Here is a 19,310-nt window from a genome sequence, read left to right on the forward strand (position 1 = left end):
CCTGTTCTCTCCGTGAACTGGAAAATTTAATCAACTTTGCTTCAAACTTCCACCCCTCCCTCACCTTCTCATGGTCCATCTCTGACTCTTCCATTCCTTGACTTCGCTCTTTCCATTTCTGGGGATAGGTTGTTGACCAATGTCTACTATAAGCCCACTGACACCCACAGCTACTGGTATACAGTTGGGAGGAAATGTCGCTGGGAGCCCCCAACATTTGTCTCTCGACTCCACAAAGTCTCATGGCATCAGGTCAAACGTTACTACCTACTGCTCTCCCTCAACTGATGAATGAGCACTCCTCCATGTTGAACACCACTTGGAGGAGGCATTGAGCATAACTCGGGGGTGTGGAGAGAAACTTCAATGTTTGAGTGGCTTATCTACCAGAGTGGACCTGGAGCAGGGTGGTGAGAGAACTGATGAGGAGGGGGAAAATTCTACTTGACCTTGCCCTCCCCAATCTACCTGTTGCGGCTCCATCTGCCCATGACAGTATTGGTAGGAGTGATCACATAGTCTCAGTCTAGTTCTGGTGAAGGTCACCAACCTGCTTTGTTTCTTGGTCCACAGATACTGCCTAAACTGATTGTTTGTTTCTGGTGATTTCCATTTGTTTGTAGCATTAGGCTGGTTTTACTGGCTGCGCTTATTTGAGCTTGTGGTATAGTAAGTTTCTAATCATGAACAATAATATCACTTCTTGAGATAATTTGGAGCTGCTATTTGTCTGACCACCTAAACTGGCTTTGAGGCAGGGCAAACCAGAAAAGAACCAAAGTTTGGCGAGGATTTTTGTTTTGGGTTTTATTTTTATTGTGGAGTGTGTTTGAATTGACGCCATTTAGCAATGTGCTGAAGGTGCCAGTGCCCAAGTAGTCACAATTGCAACTTCAGTTTCTGGTTGTGGATCTTTTTTTTTGTCACCTGAAGGTCTCTATAGACAGGCATAGCGAGAACAGCTTCTGGTTAGGCTTCAAAATAAAATGCCGGAAATACTCAGCAGGTCTGGCAGTATCCATGAAGAGAGAAACAGTTAACATTGCAGGTCGATGATCTTTCTTCAGAACTGGAAAAAATGTTAAAAAAAAAATCTAACAGGTTTTAAGCAAGTACAGTGGTGGGGGTTGGGGGAGAACGAAAGGGAAGATCTGATAGGGTGGAAGGTGAGAGAGATTAAATGACAAATGATGGTACAAGGCAAAAGGAGATGGTAATGGGATAAGTGAAGAAACCAAGGACAGCTCTCGAAAGGTGTAAATGGGAAAAGCAGAATAGTCAATAGATGCTGTCCTAAAAAGAAATGGGGCAGAGGTTATGATTTGAAATTGTTAAACTCTTAGAGTCTTCTGGACCAAACAGTGCCTGATCAAAAGGTGAGCTGCTGTTGCTCTAGATTCCATTGAGCTTCAGTGGAACAGCATAGGAGGACAAGGACAGAGAGGTCAAAGTGGGATTGGAGTGGACTCGAAGCTCAGTGTCACGCTTGCAGCTTGAAGGTGTTCTGCAAAGTGGTCACCCAGTCTGAGTTTGACCACCCCCCACAAAATGTGGAGGAGACTGCATTATGAGCAGTGAATACAGTATACTAAATTGCAAGTACAAGTAAATTGCTGTTTAACTGGGAAGGAGTGTTTACAGTATTGAACAGTGAGAAAGGAGGCTATCATGGGAGGGGCTGATTGAGGAGTGGACCAAGGTGTTGAGAATGCTCCCTTTGGAATGCTGAAAGGGGAGGGCATGATGTATTTGGTGGCATCAAATTGGAGGAGGTGGAAATGAGAGAAGAAGATCTGTTGAATGTGGAGGCTGATGAGGTGGAAAGTGAGGATTGGGGAACCCTATTGTGGTTCTGAGGGGGGAAGGAGAAATGTGGGAAATGGAATGGAGCTGGTCAAGGGCCTTGTCAAACATAGAGGGTGGTGGTCAAATCCTCATTGAGGATGAGGTAAGACCAATCAGAAGCACTGTTGTGGAAGGTTCCAGATTCTACATTGAGTTCAATGATTTAGATCATAAGCTCTGCCCCTTTTTTTTTTTGAATGGCAGCTGAAGATTCTGCTTTTCCCGTTCGTACTTCCTAATAACCATTTTTTGTTTACTTGACCCATTCTCATCCCCTTTTGCCTTTCACAATCATCCTTTTTTCCATTAAATCTTACCTGTCTTGCACCTGATCTCAGGCCTTCCCTTTTTGTTCTCCCCACTTTCCCTGCCTTTTTGCTTAAAACCTGTTGCATCTCTTAACTTTTTTAGTTCTGAAGAAAGGTCATTGACCTGAAACATTAGCTGTGTTTCTTTCTCCAGGTGCTGTCAGACCTGGTGACTATTTGTAGAATTTTCTGTTTTTCTTTCAGATTTCCAGCATCAGCAGTATTTTGCTTTTGTATACTGGTAAGTCTTCAATTAGTCTTGCCTTAGTCATACTATAAATGTAGCAAATGGTAAGGTGAAGCTCCCAAATGTACATTTGAAAATGGAAAAAGTAGACTTGTGCTCTTGTCTTTTGGAAGCCCAGTACAGGTGCAGTAGTGCCAAATGAGGGATATTAATACATAGGTTAGAAACTTACATTAAACTTTTAATGAAAAAAATCCTACAGTTAACTTTAAAAAAAAACTGGCAGCCGAGATGGCCACTGCAATTTGCATTTGAACAGCTTACACATTCCAAGGCCTCCCAACTGGAGACATATGTCTGATGAGCCTGTACTCAAAACAGCTTGCTCTAGTGATTGAATTATCCAAGATTGCTGTCATTAGCACAACATTCAAGGGCATCCTGACACATTGACTTTGAAAGGACAAACCCCTCCAAGTGTAGATATTGGCATCCTGAGGCCTGAGATGCAAACTCCTAACCTTGAATCTTATTAGAATGTTCCAGCGAATACACTGAGGCAGTCATGTGACAGACTGTCCATCTCTGTGAAAGCTAGGAGTTTCCCTTGGATGCGCTCTAAGCCTAAAGATTGCTACAGACAAACACCACAGGAAGATGGCCACCTTCAAGCCTGCCTCCAAGAAAACCCTGTGCCAAGTGGGCCAGCCACAAAGTATACTTCGACCAGCCAGGGACTTCAAGGATACAACTTTAGCCGGAGGCTAAACCGGACTGTGTATTATTTTTTTTATTTATTCTGGACTCTAATCCAACCACAAATCTACTTCTCAATCTAATCTATTTGTGTGGGTGTGTGTGAATGTGTAGCCTTTTTTTTTTATTTAGACTGGGTGTAAATTAAGTATAATAAACTCACCACTTGTTTAACTCAAGAAAATCTGTCCGATTTGGTTCTTTCATGATCTCAACAAAGGGAAAAGGTGAAAATACTGAGGGGGTAAGCACATCCACTGTTTAAAAAGGAATAAACCCTATTGTGGTCAAAGAGGAAGGACCTCCTCCTCACCTGGCTGTAACAGTACTGATTTGAGAGCACTAACCAGCTGCGTTTATAATGTCTTTTAAATGTGTTTTTAAAGTATTTCTATATGAAGCATTTTGGCAGCGGTGGGGGCGGCAGGAGAAAGACTGAGACTGCTGCTAAGCTGGAGAGAGATTGGGAGGGGTCACCAAATGCCTGGTTGGAGATGGGCTTTTAAAGGAGCAGTGGAAAAGTGAAGGGTTTTAAGGAGGGAGTTTAAGGGTGGCTGGGGCAAATGAGAGAGGGGGAAACCAAGCAAAAGTCGTGAAGAGCTCTGGATGTCTTGATGTGCCTGACAGCTATTGAAGTGTTACTGTTGTAGAGAAAAGCTGTAGGAGGTGTTGGTGTAGTGGTAATGTCACTGAACTAGTAATCCAAAGGCCTAGGCTATGCCCTGGGGACACTGGTTCAAATCCCACCATGGCAGTTGGTTGAATTTAAATTCAATTAATTAAAAAATTCAAGGAATTACAAAAAAATAATCTGGAACTGAAAGCTAGTCTCAGAATGGTGCCATGAAACTATCGTCACTTGTCATAAAAACCCATCTGGTTCACTATTTTTTAGGGAAGGAAATCTGCTGTCCTTGGCTGGTCTGGCCTAAAGGCTTGCTCAAGTCGGGAAAAAGAACCTGACTTGAACCCGACCGATCCACAGCGGACCCGAGCCCAACCTGGCCAGAGTCCCTCCAATTTCGCCCTGTCCCCGACTCGACTTGACCATCTCTTTACTTGCCTTCCGACTGGGAAGCTCCACGAAGCTTCAGCACGTGTGTGATGATGTCATAGTGACATCACCTGCTCACTGCGCACACTCAGTTTCCCTGCTTGACGTCCCGGACTCCCAGCTCAGGTTTAAAAAAAAATTTTAATACTTGACCAGCAGAGCTCATACCGTGTATGCCCAACCCGACCCGAGCCCGAAAGCCGGACCCGGGAGAGGGGCCTGACCCGATCTGAACCCAACACATGTCAGAACCTGTCTGGTTTGGGTCGGGTAAAAGGCCTTTAGTCTGCTTACATGTGACTCCAGACCCACAGCAATGTGGTTGACTCTTAACTCAATGGCTTGCTAGGCTTTTTCAGAGGGCAGTTATCAGTGGCAATGAAGGATGGGCAACAAATGCTGGCCTTGCCAGTGATGCCCACATCCCATGAAAGAATTAAAAGAAATCCTGCCAGCAGCAATGAGATCACCTGCCATAGTTTGCCCACTCAATTGCTCTGTCCCTATGCCACTTCTTGCTTCCATTGTATGCAACACTATTCTTTCAGTACTCCTTCAGTGCAGCATCGTGATGTCGGCCTAATATTCATGTCTCTGGAACAGGGCTTGCACCCATGGCCTTCAGATTCTGAAGTTATCATGGAGCAGAGGCTGATGCTTTCTTGAAGTGCTGCAGTCCACATGTTGAGTGTTTTGATACAATTGCGTGCCTGGCTTGCTCAGCCAATTCAAAGGGCAGTTTGAATCAACTACATTGGTGTTGGACTGGAATCACAGGCGTGACTGGTTAAGTATGATAGCTTTCCTTCGAAAGGACATTGGTGAGTCAGTTGGGTGCTTACAACCATCTGGCGACTGACTACATGGTCACTTTTACTGATGTCTGTTTTTATTTGTTTTTTTCAGAACAAATTCAAATAGTCATGGTGAGATTTGAACTAGTTTGCTTTAGATTCCTAGTCCAAACCTTGTTCCATTACCAGCACACTTGTGCTCTGATCTTAGTGGAGGATGGTGTAGTTCACTGCCAAACGTAACTGAAGGTGTGCCGCTTGTTGTTGTGGTCGCAGTTTCAGAAGATATTGTTGGTGACTGACCAGAGATCGATCTTGAACAGATGAGTCTTGCCTTTCGGGAGAGCAGCAGACAGGAGCGGACCTGTAGGTGAGGAGGGATGATCTGCTAAATGAATCATCAAATGAGGCCATATGGGTTGAGCTCAAATAAAAGGGGTGGGCACACTACTAGGAGTGTACTATAGATCCCCAAATAGTGAGGGGGAGATGGAAGAACAAATATGTAGGCAAATTTGAGTGTAAAAACAATAGGGCAATAATAGTGGAGGATTTCAATTATCCCAGTATCAACTGTGATATAAACAGTGTGAAGGGTACAGGGACAAAATTTCTTGAACTGCATTCAAGAGAGCGTTTTTAGCTAGCACGTAACCAGTCCAATGAGAGGGGGCGCAATTCTAGATTTAGTCTTCGGCAATGAAGCTGGACAAGTGGATGAAGTAGCAGTGGGTAACTGTTTTGGCGATAGTGACAATGATACAGTTAGTTTCAGCATGATCGTGGAAAAGGACAAAGATAAAACGGAAGTAAAAGTTCTGAATGCGGGATGGCAAATTTTACGAAACAGAGGTGACCTGGTGAAAGTGAACTGGATACAGCTACTTGAAGGAAAATCAGTGGCAAACCAGTGGGAGGCATTCAAAACTGAGATTCTGTACGTAGAGTGTAGGCATGTCCCCACAAAGATAAAGGGTGGTACTGCTAAATCTAGAGCCCCCTGGTTATCTAGTAGCTTACAGGGTAAGATAAAGCAGAAAAAGAAAGCTTATGGCAGTCACAAAAAACTTAACACTTTAGAAAGCCTAGAGGAGTGTAGAAAGTGCAGGGGTGAAGTAAAAAAGGAAATTAGGAAAGCTAAGAGGACACGAAAAAATATTGGCAGGTAAAATCAAGGAAAACCCCAAGATGTTTTATCAGTACATTAAGAGCAAGAGGATAACTAAGAAAAGGGGTAAGGTCTATCACAGATGTACAAGGGAACTTGTGCGTGGACGCAGAAGATGTGGGCAGGGTTCTTAATGAGTACTTTCTCTCTGTCTTCACAAAGGAGAGGGTTGATGCAGATATTGTAGTTAAAGAGGAGTGTGAAGTATTAGATAAGATAAACATAATGAGAGAGGTATTACTACAGGGTCTGACATCCTTGAAAGTGGATAAATCACCAGGGCCGGATGGATTGTACCCCTGATTGTTAAAGGAAGCCAGGGAAGAAATGTGGGATGCTCTGCGGATCATCAAATTCTCATTAGATACAGTCGAGGTACCAGATGATTGGAGGTCTGTGAACATTGCACCATTGTTTAAAAAGGGTGCAAGGGATAGTTCAAGTAGTTATAGGCCGGTCAGTCTGACTTCAGTGGTGGACAAATTATTAGAATCAATTCTGAGAGAGGATAAACTGCCACTTAGGTAGGCATGGATTAATCAGGGATAGTCAGCATGCATATGTTAAGGGAAGGTTGTGTCTTACTAACTTGATTGAATTTTTTGAGGAAGTAAAGAGGAGGATTGATGAGGTTAGTGCAGTGGATGTGGTCTACATGGATGTTAGTAAGGCATTTGACAAGGTCCCATATGGCAGACAGGTCAGTAAAATGAAAGCCCTTGGGATGCAGGGGAAAGTGGCAGGTTGGATCCAGAATTGGCTCAGTGACGGGAAACAAAGGGTAGTAGTCGACGGATGTTTTTGCGAATGGAAAGCTGTTTCCAGTGGTGTTCCACAGGGCTCGGTGCTGGGTCCCTTGCTGTTTGTGGTATATATTAATGATTTGGACTTAACTGTAGGAGGCATGATTGGGAAATTTGCTGATTACGCAAAAATTGGCTGTGAAGAGGATAGCTATAGACTCCAGAATGATATCAGTAATTTGGTTGAATGGGTGGAAGAGTGGCGAATGGAATTCAATCCAGAGAAGTGTGAGGTAATGCATTTGGGGAGGGCAAATATAGTGAGGGAATACACAATAAACAGGAGGATAGTGAGAGGGGTAGAAGAAGTGAGATGCCTTGGAGTGCATATCCACAGGAGCCTGAAAGTGGCAGGACAGGTAGATAGAGTAGTGAAGAAGGCATATGGAATGTTTTCCTTTATTGGCTGAGACATAGAATACAAAAGCAGGGATGTAAAGATGGAACTGTGTAAAATGTTGATTAGGCCACAGCTGAAGTCTTGCATGCAGTTCTGGTCACCACCTTACAGGAAGGACATAATTGCTCTGGAGAGAGTACAGAGGAGATTTACAATAATATTGCCAGGGCTTGAAAGTCCTCACTATTAGGAACGATTGGGTCGGCTAGGCTTGTTTTCCTTAAAACAGAGGAGGCTGAGGGGTGACCTGAGGATATACAAAATCATGAGGGGCCTAGATAGACTGGAAGGACCTGTTTCCCCTAGCGGAGAGGTCAATTACCTGGGGGCACAGATTTAAAATGATTGGTAGAAGGATTAGATGGGTCATGAGGAAAAACGTTTTCACCCAGAGGGTGGTGTGGGTGTCTGGAATTCATTGCCCGGATCGGTGGTGGAGGCAGAAACCCTCAACTCATCTAAAAGTTACCTGGACCTGCATCTGAAGCGCTGTACCTGCAAGGCTTCAGACCAAGTGCTGGAAGGCGGGGTTAGATTAGCCGGCTAGGTTTTTTCAGCTGGCTCAGGCATGATGGGCTGAATAGCCTCCTTCTGTGCCATAACTTTTCTATGGTTCTACTTGATCGAGGTTGGAGGCAGAGAGGCCAAATAGATTAAATAACTTAGTCAAAAGAAATTTTCAAGTAAAACCAGCGAACATTTCAGAAGTGTGCAGAACTCTGTTAAAAGGTGTAAAGGGGACCTGGAGTGGAGGAAACGAGCATATAGCTGAAATTTATATATATTTTTTTAAGTTCTAAGAGAAAGAAGGCAATGGAAAAGCTCTAAAGATGCAAACAAAACTTGATATCAAATTGAAAACTGTGTCCAATTATTCACTTTTGAAATATGAGGAATGTATCCTTTTTTATCTGTATTGAGTAGGGGGGGGGGGAATTAAATCTGTTTCTCAAGGATTTGTGTGTAGGCATTATGCTTCACATAAAAGCTAACATGGTTTAGAAATGGAAACCTCCTTGAAGTGTTTGAAGTTTGATACAACTATGTGCCTTGCTAGGCCATTTCATTGGCCACGAAGAGTCAACCGCATTGCTGTAGGTCCGGAGTTACATGTAGGCCAGACTGGAAGGCAGATTTCCTTTACTAAATCATGTTAGTGAACCAGCTGATGTTGATTGGAAATCCATATGATGTGTCGTTAAATTTCTTAAGCAGCTTTTATTGAATGTTTTTATGAATTCCAGCAGCATCGCAAGGCAGTCTTCCAAGGTAGAACCTGGGTATGGGTAGAGAATTGGCTAAAGAAAACAGCAGTTGTTTGCAGAAAGATAATGTCTGGACAGAGAGAGGTACTCAATGGATTATATTTTGGGGATGGGAGGTGTGATTTGAAGTCCTTAATAATCTATATTAATGAATTTACAAACCAAATGCACCCTAGTTAATGAAAACAAGAAATGCTGGAAATACTCAGCAGGTCTTCAGTTCTGAAGAAGGGTCACTGACCTGAAACATGAACTCTGCTTCTCTCTCCAGATGCTGCCAGACCTGCTGAGTATTTCCAGCATTTCTTGTTTGTGTTTCAGATTTCCAGCATCCACAGTATTTATCTTTTATTTTAGTGCGCACTAGTTAAGTTGAGGATAATAAACTGGATGGGCGTAGAAACAATCTAGTTGGGGACCTACAAGACTTGTTAGCTAAAATATAAAATGAGTGAGTTAGTGACCAGTGAAGTACAATACAGATAAGTGCAAAATACTGCACGTTGAAAGGAAACATTTTGTAGATATAGCTGTGAAGTGGAAAGGGATTGCTTGTGTCAATGGTAGATTAAGACTTGAATGCCAAATCACTGTGGATCAAAAATGAGCAAACCAATGGCACAGGGGGCGGCACAGTGGCGCAGTGGTTAGCACCGCAGCCTCACAGATCCAGCAACCTGGGTTCAGTTCTGGGTACTGCCTGTGTGGAGTTGGCAAGTTCTCCCTGTGAGCTCCGCCGGGTGCTCCGGTTTCCTCCCACAGCCAAAGACTTGCAGGCTGATGGGTAAATTGGCCATTGTAAATTGCCCCTAGTATAGGTAGGTGGTAGGGGAATATAGGGAAGGTGGGGATGTGGTAGGAATATGGGATCAGTGTAGGATTAGATTAGATTAGAGATACAGCACTGAAACAGGCCCTTCAGCCCACCGAGTCTGTGCCGAACATCAACCACCCATTTATACTAATCCTACACTAATCCCATATTCCTACCAAACATCCCCACCTGTCCCTAAATTTCCCTACCACCTACCTATACTAGTGACAATTTATAATGGTCAATTTACCTATCAACCTGCAAGTCTTTTGGCTTGTGGGAGGAAACCGGAGCACCCGGAGAAAACCCACGCAGACACAGGGAGAACTTGCAAACTCCACACAGGCAGTACCCGGAATCGAACCCGGGTCCCTGGAGCTGTGAGGCTGCGGTGCTAACCACTGCGCCACTGTGCCGCCCTAACCTAGGGTTAGTATAAATGGGTGGTTGATGGTCAGCACAGACTCGGTGGGCCGAAGGGCCTGTTTCAGTGCTGTATCTCTAAATAAATAAAAAAATAAAGTCTGACTCAACCATTCTCACGCAGGGTCATCGACCTGAAACATTAACCCTGTTTGTCTCTCCATAGGTGTTGGCAGATCTGCTGATTATTTTCAGCAATTTGTTTTTCTGTTTTTAATTAATAAAAATCTGGAATTGAAAGCTAGTCTCAGTAATGGTGCCATGAACCTATCATTGTCATTAAAAACCCATTTGGTTCGCTAATGTTCTTTTTAGGAAGTGAAATCTGCTGTCCTTACCTGTTCTGGCCTACATGTGACTCCAGACCCACGGCAATATGGTTAACTCTTACATGCCCTCTGAAATGGCCTAGCCAGCCACTCAGTTGTCAAGGGCCGTTAGGGATGGGCAACAAATGCTGGCCTAGCCAGCGACATCCACATCCCAAAAAAAAAAGTTCTCTGAATAAACCTGGGGTTTTCTACCCTTCAGAAGCTAATTTGGGAGGGGCCATCTACAATATGCAGGATACTAATGGCATAGGCAGGGTTAATCTTGAGCCCTGCCCCAAAGATATAGAACATTACAGCGCAGTACAGGCCCTTCGGCCCTCGATGTTGCGCCGACCTGTGAAACCATCTGACCTAAACTATTCCATATGCTGGGATACTTTCTGGAAGGTGATAACTTGAGGGAAACACGAGCTGTCTAATGGGACTCCCCTCCAGATTTTGTTGGGTTTACTCCCTTAGTCGCTAGCTCTTGATAATATTGAAGGCACCAACTCGCAGGGCCCAAGATTGGCACAAAAGTAGGTATGATCTTGTCCTCCAGCTGTGCGAAGAGAGCAGCTACAGGCCGCTGCTTCCCACCTCCAAGTTGTCACCACCATCCCTCGAACCCTGCAGCTACTATCCCCTCGTAGTCAATCTGAGATGACTGTAGGTTGCCTAAGAGTGGACTTGGCGCAGGCGAGTGAGTTTCTGGCCAGGAATAGGCTGAAGCAGATAAAACAGTATAACCAGTCACAGGTTCAGCAGGAGATTGAAGTCTCTCATCATGGAAGTGGTGGGGGAAGGGCAGTAAACTGATCAAAATTACTTTTATATATCACAACAGAGCAGCAATTCAGAGACAAAGTTGGGTATTGCATCTTAACCAGTGTAGTCCAGAAATTTGAATCGATGTTTCAAAGAAACTCTAGATCTAGATTTTCCCAGATCTTTTCCACAGCTCGCAGATCAGAAAAACAAAAGGCAGCAGATTATAGATGGAAGCAGAGTCTTACATTTTTTTCCAATGTAGTCCAGCGCAGAAATATGATCTTGATGTCCAGTGAAGCCAGATTTGAGGGAAAAAAACACATTCAGGTCTTATCCAGAGCTACAAGGTACAGTTGGGGGAATGTGGTTTATACCATGAGACAGAGGCTGTTTAAACGAACAGTTAACTTGAAGTTTGGGCTAAAAATGCACCCACTGTTAGAACGGGGGAACTTAAACAGCAGAGGAGAGGATTTAGTGGGGAGAAAGAGCAGCAGATAGCCACGGATAGACGTGAACAGTGAGGAGCTCCCAAGGGAGCTGAGTGCCCAGGAGCCATCTTAAGCACACAGGATACTCGAACTAGTTTGAAATTGGAGAAAGGGGAATTTAAGGCAAGGTGCTAGGAAGCACATCCGAGTGGTCTCCTAAAGTAATGGAAGCAAAAACCTTTGACTCGTTTGATTTCTGGATTGATGAGCTGCGATGGACTGGATGGCCTTCACCTGTGTTCATCTTGTGATCACATGGCTACTTGGGAGTAATTTTTTGGTTGCTTATTTAGGCAAATCTGAATGCAAGATAGGCAGGCAGATGCTGATTGTAGAAATAGGAAGGAAGTAGTTGTTCAGTTCCTTGCTAAGCTGTTTGGAGATCGGTTTTTAAATGTTCTTCGGATGGATGATTAATTTTCACTTGGAATCATGTCACAAGAAAGATGTGAGAAAGTTTTACGTAGGTGAGTATCCGAAGTAAAACCAAAAGGGGGAAAATAGCATTGATATATACAATAATATAAAAGCAAAATACTGCGGATGCTGGAAATCAACACTGTAGCAAGGCTGTTGCAGAACTTGATGCAAAGGCTATTGGGCAATGCACAATGGCTGGCTACAGTAGTACAGCTTGTGGATAATTGCTTGCTAAAAGTTTTAATACTTAACAAAAAAAACATCAAATAAGTTAACTAATGCTTTAACAGGTTTGTTTTTTTGTGAATTGCACTACACACTTACCATAACCTATTTCTGTTTCATAAACTGTCTCTCTATTTGATAACTAACCATTACATTCTTGATGCAGTTGAATTTTGTGATCTGCAGTCAAAGATTGATTACCTTGAATGTGCTTTTTCATATGAAGGCCATCAAAGTTCAGCAGAAAATCTTAGCCCCTTTCCCCATCCAAGTAGAGAAGGATTGGTCCCAATTACTGCGGGTGTCATCAACTGCCAGATTGTTTTCAGTTCTGGATCAAGTGACTCTAACCTTTTAGTAATTGAGATTTAATTTTATATTAATGCAGTTTAAATGTTTACATTTCCACAGTCCTGCTTTTGGGCTGTTGAGTATATAGAATCATGGGTTGTGTGTGCTTTAATCCAGTAGTCTGGGAACTGGGCTGAGAATGCCCTAATACCATTTGTTTCAAACAAACTCTTTACGAGTGGAAACTTCAACCCACCTGTTTTTGTATTTGAATTTGGGTGTCAAAGATTCAAGGAGGACGCGCTTAACCCGTGCTACCACCCAGTCTCTCTTTTTATAACTTGATTGCATAAATTTCATAAGTTTCTAAACTGTGAATCCGAGCTTTAGGGAGTAATTATTTTGTTTACAGCAGCTTGCATTCTTAGAACTGTTGGCCACAGATTTAATGTGCACACGTCAGTTTATCACTAAATATAAACTGAAATAAAATAAATGTAAAAGGAGGAAATATGGTTAGTCATTCTGAATGGTTTTGGATTATAGTCCAATATGATGCCTCATGCCACTATAAAAACTGTATCATAATTGCAGATTTCTTTTCAGTATGTTAAAAACCACACTATATCTTGCAGATCACAGTACAGACTGGCCATACAAGTCAGCTGTCTGGAAGCAACAGAATATGTTATCATTAATCTACAATGACACTGCAACTGGTGCAAAGTCGGCTGTTTTTAAAAAATCTTTCCTGGTGGAAAATAGTTGACCAACCTATCCATTCAAAGAAGCTGACGAGAATTCAACAGCATGGAAAATGAAAGTTTTTTAATGACAGCTGATTGCTTGCACTTGCTAAAAGTGCTGTCACTACTGGCAGTGGAAGGCTCTGTGTAAGCAAGCCAATGTTTTGGTGACTCTTGTGTGAAATTAACTTGCTTCTCGTTAATTGACTAGTAAGAATATGAAAGAATATTGATGAAAGTTGGACTGAGACCATTTTTGAGCAGTTTTTATTTTTGGCCATGAATCAGTTGGCAATAACTTGGGGAAAATTGGTTGAGTTTAATAATGTATTTGCAGAATAAACATGGATACTTTCATATGCAGCTCAATTGTGATGTGCGAGAATTGGCTCTACTTAAATTGAGAAAAATTATTATGCCTATAATTTGACATACATGGTTGGAATTGACCATAGATTGTTGGAACAAAGAACGATTAATCTGCATTTGCAGTTTGACAGCCTTAGTTGGATTCTTCATCAAGAAGCTCCTGAACCATGCTTCAAAATCTTAATTGATTTATATAAGAAATAATTTGACATTTAATTGACATTTCCAACTAGTTAGTTAAAAAAGTAATTTGAGTGAGATGACTAATACCAACAATTCTGTTTTGACCAGTATTCATTTTTAAAGTGGGAATGCTGAACTTCAAAGCAAGGATGAACTACAAAAAGGAATATGGTTGGAAAAACTTGCAAGTAGTATAAAAGGCTAATAAGTTTTTTTTAACAAATATATTCAAGTGACTGAAATGTGGGCCCATTAAAGATAGATGTGAGTAATACTGTAATAGATAAGCTAATGGCAGATTTATTAAATAAAAGCAAAATACTGCAGATGCTGGAAATCTGAAATAAAAACAAAGTGCTGGAAATGCTCAGCAGGTCAAGTAGCATCTGTGAAGAGAGAAGCAGAGTTTAACACTTCAGGTCTGTGACCTTTCATCAGAACTGATGTGAACAAAATCTTGGCCGTAGGACTGTAGACTTTCAGGAGGCAGTCACACCCCTTAGATTAACTACCTTGAATTCGGCCAGTGGTCAGGAACAGGAGGGTGTGACTATGAGTGAGGCAGGTAGAGGGATCCAGGAGGTAGTGCTACAGGAGCCTCAGCCATTGTCCTTGTCCAACAGATTCGAGATTCTTGCTCCCTGTGTGGACGAGAGCAGGGACTGTCGGGAGGATGAGCAAACTGACTACAGCACCATGGTACAGAGAGACATTCAAGTGGGGAGAGAAAAGAGAAATGTAGTCGCAATCGGAGATAGTATAGTTAGGGACATAGACACTGTGGCCAGGATCGAGAGCCCTGAAAGCTCTGTTGCCTACTTGGTGCCAGGGTTCGGGATATCTCATCTGGGCTGCAGAGGAACTTGGAGTGGGAGGGGAAAGGTCCAGTTGCTGTGGTCCATGTAGTTACCAACGATATAGTAGAATGAGGTTGGAGGTTCTGCTGAGGGAATATGAGTAGCTAGGGGCTAAATTAAAAAGCAGAACCGAAACGGTAATAATCTCCGGATTACTACCTGAGCCACGAGAAAATTGGCAAAGGGTCAGTAAGATTAAAGAGGTAAATGCGTGGCTTAAAGATTGGTGTGGGAGAAATGGGTTCGAATTCGTGGGACATTGGCACCAGTACTGGGGAAGGAGGGAGCTGTTCCGATGGGACGGGCTCCACCTGAATCATGCTGGGACCAGAGACCTGGCGAATCGCATAACTAGGGCTTTCAACTAAATAGTGGGGGCGGGAAGGGTTCAGTTGCATGGAAAAACAGGAAGTTAAAGGAGAAGGTAGGAGTGTAGGTTAGTGGCGAGGCTGATTGTTACCAAACTGCAAGTAGTATACTGGTTAAACTAGAAGAGAGAAATAATAAACAGGTGAATAAAGCATCAGTGCTGAGGGACAGGTTAGGGGGTATAGCCCAAATAAAAGTTCTATATACAAATGCGTGGAGTGTAAGGAATAAATTAGATGAGCTGTAGGCGCAAATTCAAATGGAAGATTATGATGTGGTGGCCATTGTGGAGACGTGGCTGCAGGATGGTCGGGACTGGGAACTAAATATACCTGGTTATAAAGTTTACAGGAGGGGCAGGGAAAATGGCAGAGGGGGTGGAGTAGCCTTACTGATTAGAAATAATATCACCTCATTGGTGAGGGAGGATATAATGAGGGGAAAGCATCCAGTGGAGACCTTATGGGTGGCATTGAGGAACAGAAAAGGATCTAAACTGTAATAGGTGTTGTGTATAGACCCCTGGTAGCAGTTCTGAGGTGTTAGATTGTATAAATGCACAAATTAGGCAAGTGTGTAACAAAGGCAGAGTAGTATTAATGGGGGTTTTTAACTTACACATAGATTGGGAGAGGCAGACTAGCACCTGTCAGAAAGGTAGTGAATTTCTGGAATGTGCCCGGGATAGTTTCCCACAGCAATATGTCCTAGATGTAACAAGGGGACTGGCAATATTAGATTTAGTTATGAGTAATGAGCCAAATTTAATTAGCAGCCTAACTGTTCGTGAACATTTATCAAATAGTGATCACAACATGATCAAATTCAAGGTAGCGTTTGAAAGTGAAAAGCACGAATCAGCTACTAGAATTTTAGTCTTGGGTAAGGCTGACTTTACCGGGATGAGACAGAGACTGTCCATGGTAAACTGGATAGATCTGTTAATGGGTCAAACGACTGAAGAACAGTGGAGAATATTTAAACAAACATTTCACAAAATACCGAGCGAGTATATAGCCCTGAGAGGAAGAAGCTCCACTTCACAGAAAAAACAGCCATGGACAACTAAAGAGATTAGGGATAGCATAAAACAAAAAGAAAGGGCTCACAGAAATGCAAAACGCAGCACCGATCCGGCCGAATGGGATCGATACAAAGACCAGCAAAGGGTCTCACAGCAGCTTATAAGAGCTACTAAAAGAGATTATGAAAGGAAACTTGCAAGGGACATCAAAATCAATCAGAAGAAATTTTATAGTTACATAAAGGGAAAGCGGGCAGTCGAGCAATGTAGGCCCACTAAAAGCTGAAAATGGAGATATTGTCATTGATAATGGAGAAATGGCAGACATGTTGAACAATTACTTTGTCTCAGTATTTACAGTTGAAAAGGAGGATAACTTGCCGGAAGTTCCGAAAAAAAATTAATAGCCGATAGGGGACAGGCACTTAATACAATTAATGTAAGTAAAACATCAGTAACAAGGAAATTAATGGAACTAAAGAGTGAGAAATCCCCAGGACCTGACGGTTTCCATCCGAGGGTGTTAAAGGAAGTAGGGGAGCACATTGTAGATGCCCTAACTACAGTCTTTCAGAGTTCCCTAGATTCAGGAGTGGTCCCTGTGGATTGGAAAGTTGCACATGTCACTCCACTTTTTAAGAAGGGTGAAAGGGGGAACCAAGGAAATTACAGACCAGTTAGCCTGACATCTGTGGTGGGCAAATTGCTAGAGTCTATAATCAAGGATAAGGTGACTGAACGCCTAGAAAAATTTCAGTTAATCAGGGACAGCCAGTGTGGATTTATGACGGGAAGGTCATGCCTCACAAATCTCATTGAATTTTTTGACGAGGTGACTAAGGTAGTGGACAGGGGAATGTCTGTGGATATTATTTATATGGCCTTCCAAAAGGCATTTGATAAAGTCCCACATAAGAGACTGTTAACTAAGGTAGAAGCCCATGGAGTTGAGGGCAAATTATTGACATGGTTAGGAAGTTGATTGAGTGGTAGGCACCAGAGAGTGGGGATAATGGGTAAGTACTCCGATTGGCAGGATGTGACTAGTGGTGTTCCGCAGGAATCTGTGTTGGGGCCTCAATTATTCACATTATTCATTAATGACTTGGATGATGGCATAGTAAGTCATATATCCAAATTTGCTGATGATACAAAGTTAGGCGGCATTGTAGACAGTCTAGATGATAGCATAAAATTGCAAAGAGATATTGACAGACTAGGTGAGTGGGCAAAACTGTGGCAGATGGATTTCAATGCGGGCAAGTGTGAGATTATTCATTTTGGACCAAAAAAGGATAGAGCAGGGTACTTTCTGAATGGGAAGTACAGTGGATGTCCAAAGAGACTTAGGGGTTCAGGTGCATAGATCTTTAAAATGCCAGGAGCAAGTGCAGAAAATAATCAAAAAGGCTAATGGAATGTTAGCCTTTATAGAGCTATCTAGAGGATTGGAGTATAAAGACACAGGTTATGCTGCAGCTGTACAAAACCCTGGTTAGACCCCACTTGGAGTACTGTGTGCAGTTCTGGGCACCACACCTTAGGAAGGATGTATTGGCCTTGGAGGGAGTGCAACGTAGGTTTACAAGAATGATACCTGGACTACAGGGGTTAAGTTACGAGGAGAGGTTGCACAAATTAGGCCTGTTTTCGCTAGAATTTAGAAGGTTAAGGGATGATCTGATCGAAGTCTTCAAGATATTAACAGGAAAAGATAGGCTAGATAAAGATAAACTATTTCCACTGGTTGGAGATTCTAAAACTAGGGGGCATAGTCTAAAAATTAAGACCAGACCATTCAGGAGAGATGTTAGGAAGCACTTCTTCACGCAAAGGGTGGTAGAGGTTTGGAACTCTCTCCCACAAACAGCAGTTGAAGCTAGAACAGTTAATTTTAAATCCGAGATAGATATTAAGGGATTTCGGCCGAAGGCGGGTATATGGAGTTAGGCCGTGGATCAGCCATGATCTCATTGAATGGCGAGATAGGCTTGAAGGGCTGAATGGCCTACTCCTGTTCCTATCTTCCTATGTTCGTATGACTTGTGTTTCAGTACAGCTACAACACTGGCATCTACCTGACAATATGGGAAGTTGCTCAGGTCAACTCCAATTTGGTCAATTACTACCTCATCAGTCTACTCTCCATCATAGTGATGGAAGGTGTTGTTGACCGTGCTATCAAGCAGCACTTGCTCAGAAATAATCTGCCCTAGGACATCAATGCAGGAGTTTCTCAGAGTAGTGTCCTAGGCTCAATTATCAGCTACTTCATCAGTGACCTTCCCTCTATCATAAAGTCAAAGTGGGATTGCTTGTTGATTGGTACTGAACACTATATTCGCAATCCCTCAGACACAAAGTCTGTGCCCACGTGCAGCAAGACCTGGATAACGTTCAGGCTTGGGCTGATAAGCGGCAAGTAACATTCATGCCAGACAGTTTCATCTCCAAAAAGAGCGAATCTAACTGACTCCCTTTGATGTTCAATGACATTGCTGTCACTGAATCTCCAACCATCAACATCCTGGAGAGGTACCATTGACCAGACACTGAACAGGACCAGCCACATAAATATTGTGGCTGCAAGAGTTGGTCAGAGGCTGGGAATTCTGCAGTGAGTAACTCTCCTCCTGACTCCCCAAAACCTGTCCAAATCTACAAGGCACAAGTCAGGAGTGTGATGGGATACAAACAAGAAATGCTGGAAATACTCAGGTCTGGCAGCATCTGTGGAGAGAGAAGCAGAGTTAACATTTCAGGTGAGTGACCCTTCATCAGAACTGGCAGATATTAGAAATGTAAAAGGTTTTAAGCAAATAAAGTGGGGGTGAGGCAAGAGGTAACAAAAGAGGCGTTGATAGGGCAAGGTCACAGAATAACTGACCAGAAGGTCATGGAGCAAAGGCAAATGGTATGTTAATGGTGTGCTGAAAGACAAAGCATTAGTACAGAGAGGGTGTTAATGGACAGAAAACTGAGCAGCCTGGCCCCAAGCACAAACATGAAAAAAAACTGGGTAGGCACAGTAGAAACAAACTAAAATAAAATAAACACAGTAAAAATAAAAAGAGGGGCCTGTCATGCTCTGAAATTATTGAACTCGATGTTTAGTCCAGCAGGCTGTAACGTGCCTAATCGGTAAGAGATGCTGTTCCTCGAGCTTGTGTTGAGGTTCACTGGAACACTGCAGCAATCCCAGGACAGAGATGTGAGCATGAGAACACTGAGGGGGAATGTTGAAATGGCCAGCAACCGGAAGTTCGGGGTCTGGAAGCATCTATAAGCATGACACCGAGCTTCCAGTTGCTGGCCATTTCAACACTTCACCCGCCCCCGCGCTCTCATGCTCACATCTGTCCTGGGATTGCTGCAGTGTTCTAGTGAACGCAAGCTTGAGGAACAGCACCTCATTTACCGATTAGGCAGGCTACAG

General features: G+C 43.0%; 1 protein-coding gene across 2 annotated transcripts in view; it reads left to right on the forward strand.

Moving 5' to 3' along the window:
* lmnb1 (lamin B1) overlaps nucleotides 1–19,310 on the forward strand; it is an 84,235-nt gene that overhangs the window by 23,132 nt on the left and 41,793 nt on the right. Inside the window, exon 1 of one of the 2 annotated variants that reach the window (XM_068029949.1) lies at nucleotides 11,747–11,857. The exons of the other annotated variant lie outside the window; for it this stretch is intronic. Coding sequence (XP_067886050.1) covers nucleotides 11,823–11,857 — 35 coding nt within the window. The 5' untranslated portion in view covers nucleotides 11,747–11,822. Of the gene's footprint in view, nucleotides 1–11,746; nucleotides 11,858–19,310 lie in introns of those variants that run through there. 2 annotated transcript variants of the gene reach the window in all.

Source organism: Heterodontus francisci, chromosome 4 (assembly GCF_036365525.1).
Source record: "Heterodontus francisci isolate sHetFra1 chromosome 4, sHetFra1.hap1, whole genome shotgun sequence".
Lineage (NCBI taxonomy): Eukaryota > Metazoa > Chordata > Chondrichthyes > Heterodontiformes > Heterodontidae > Heterodontus > Heterodontus francisci.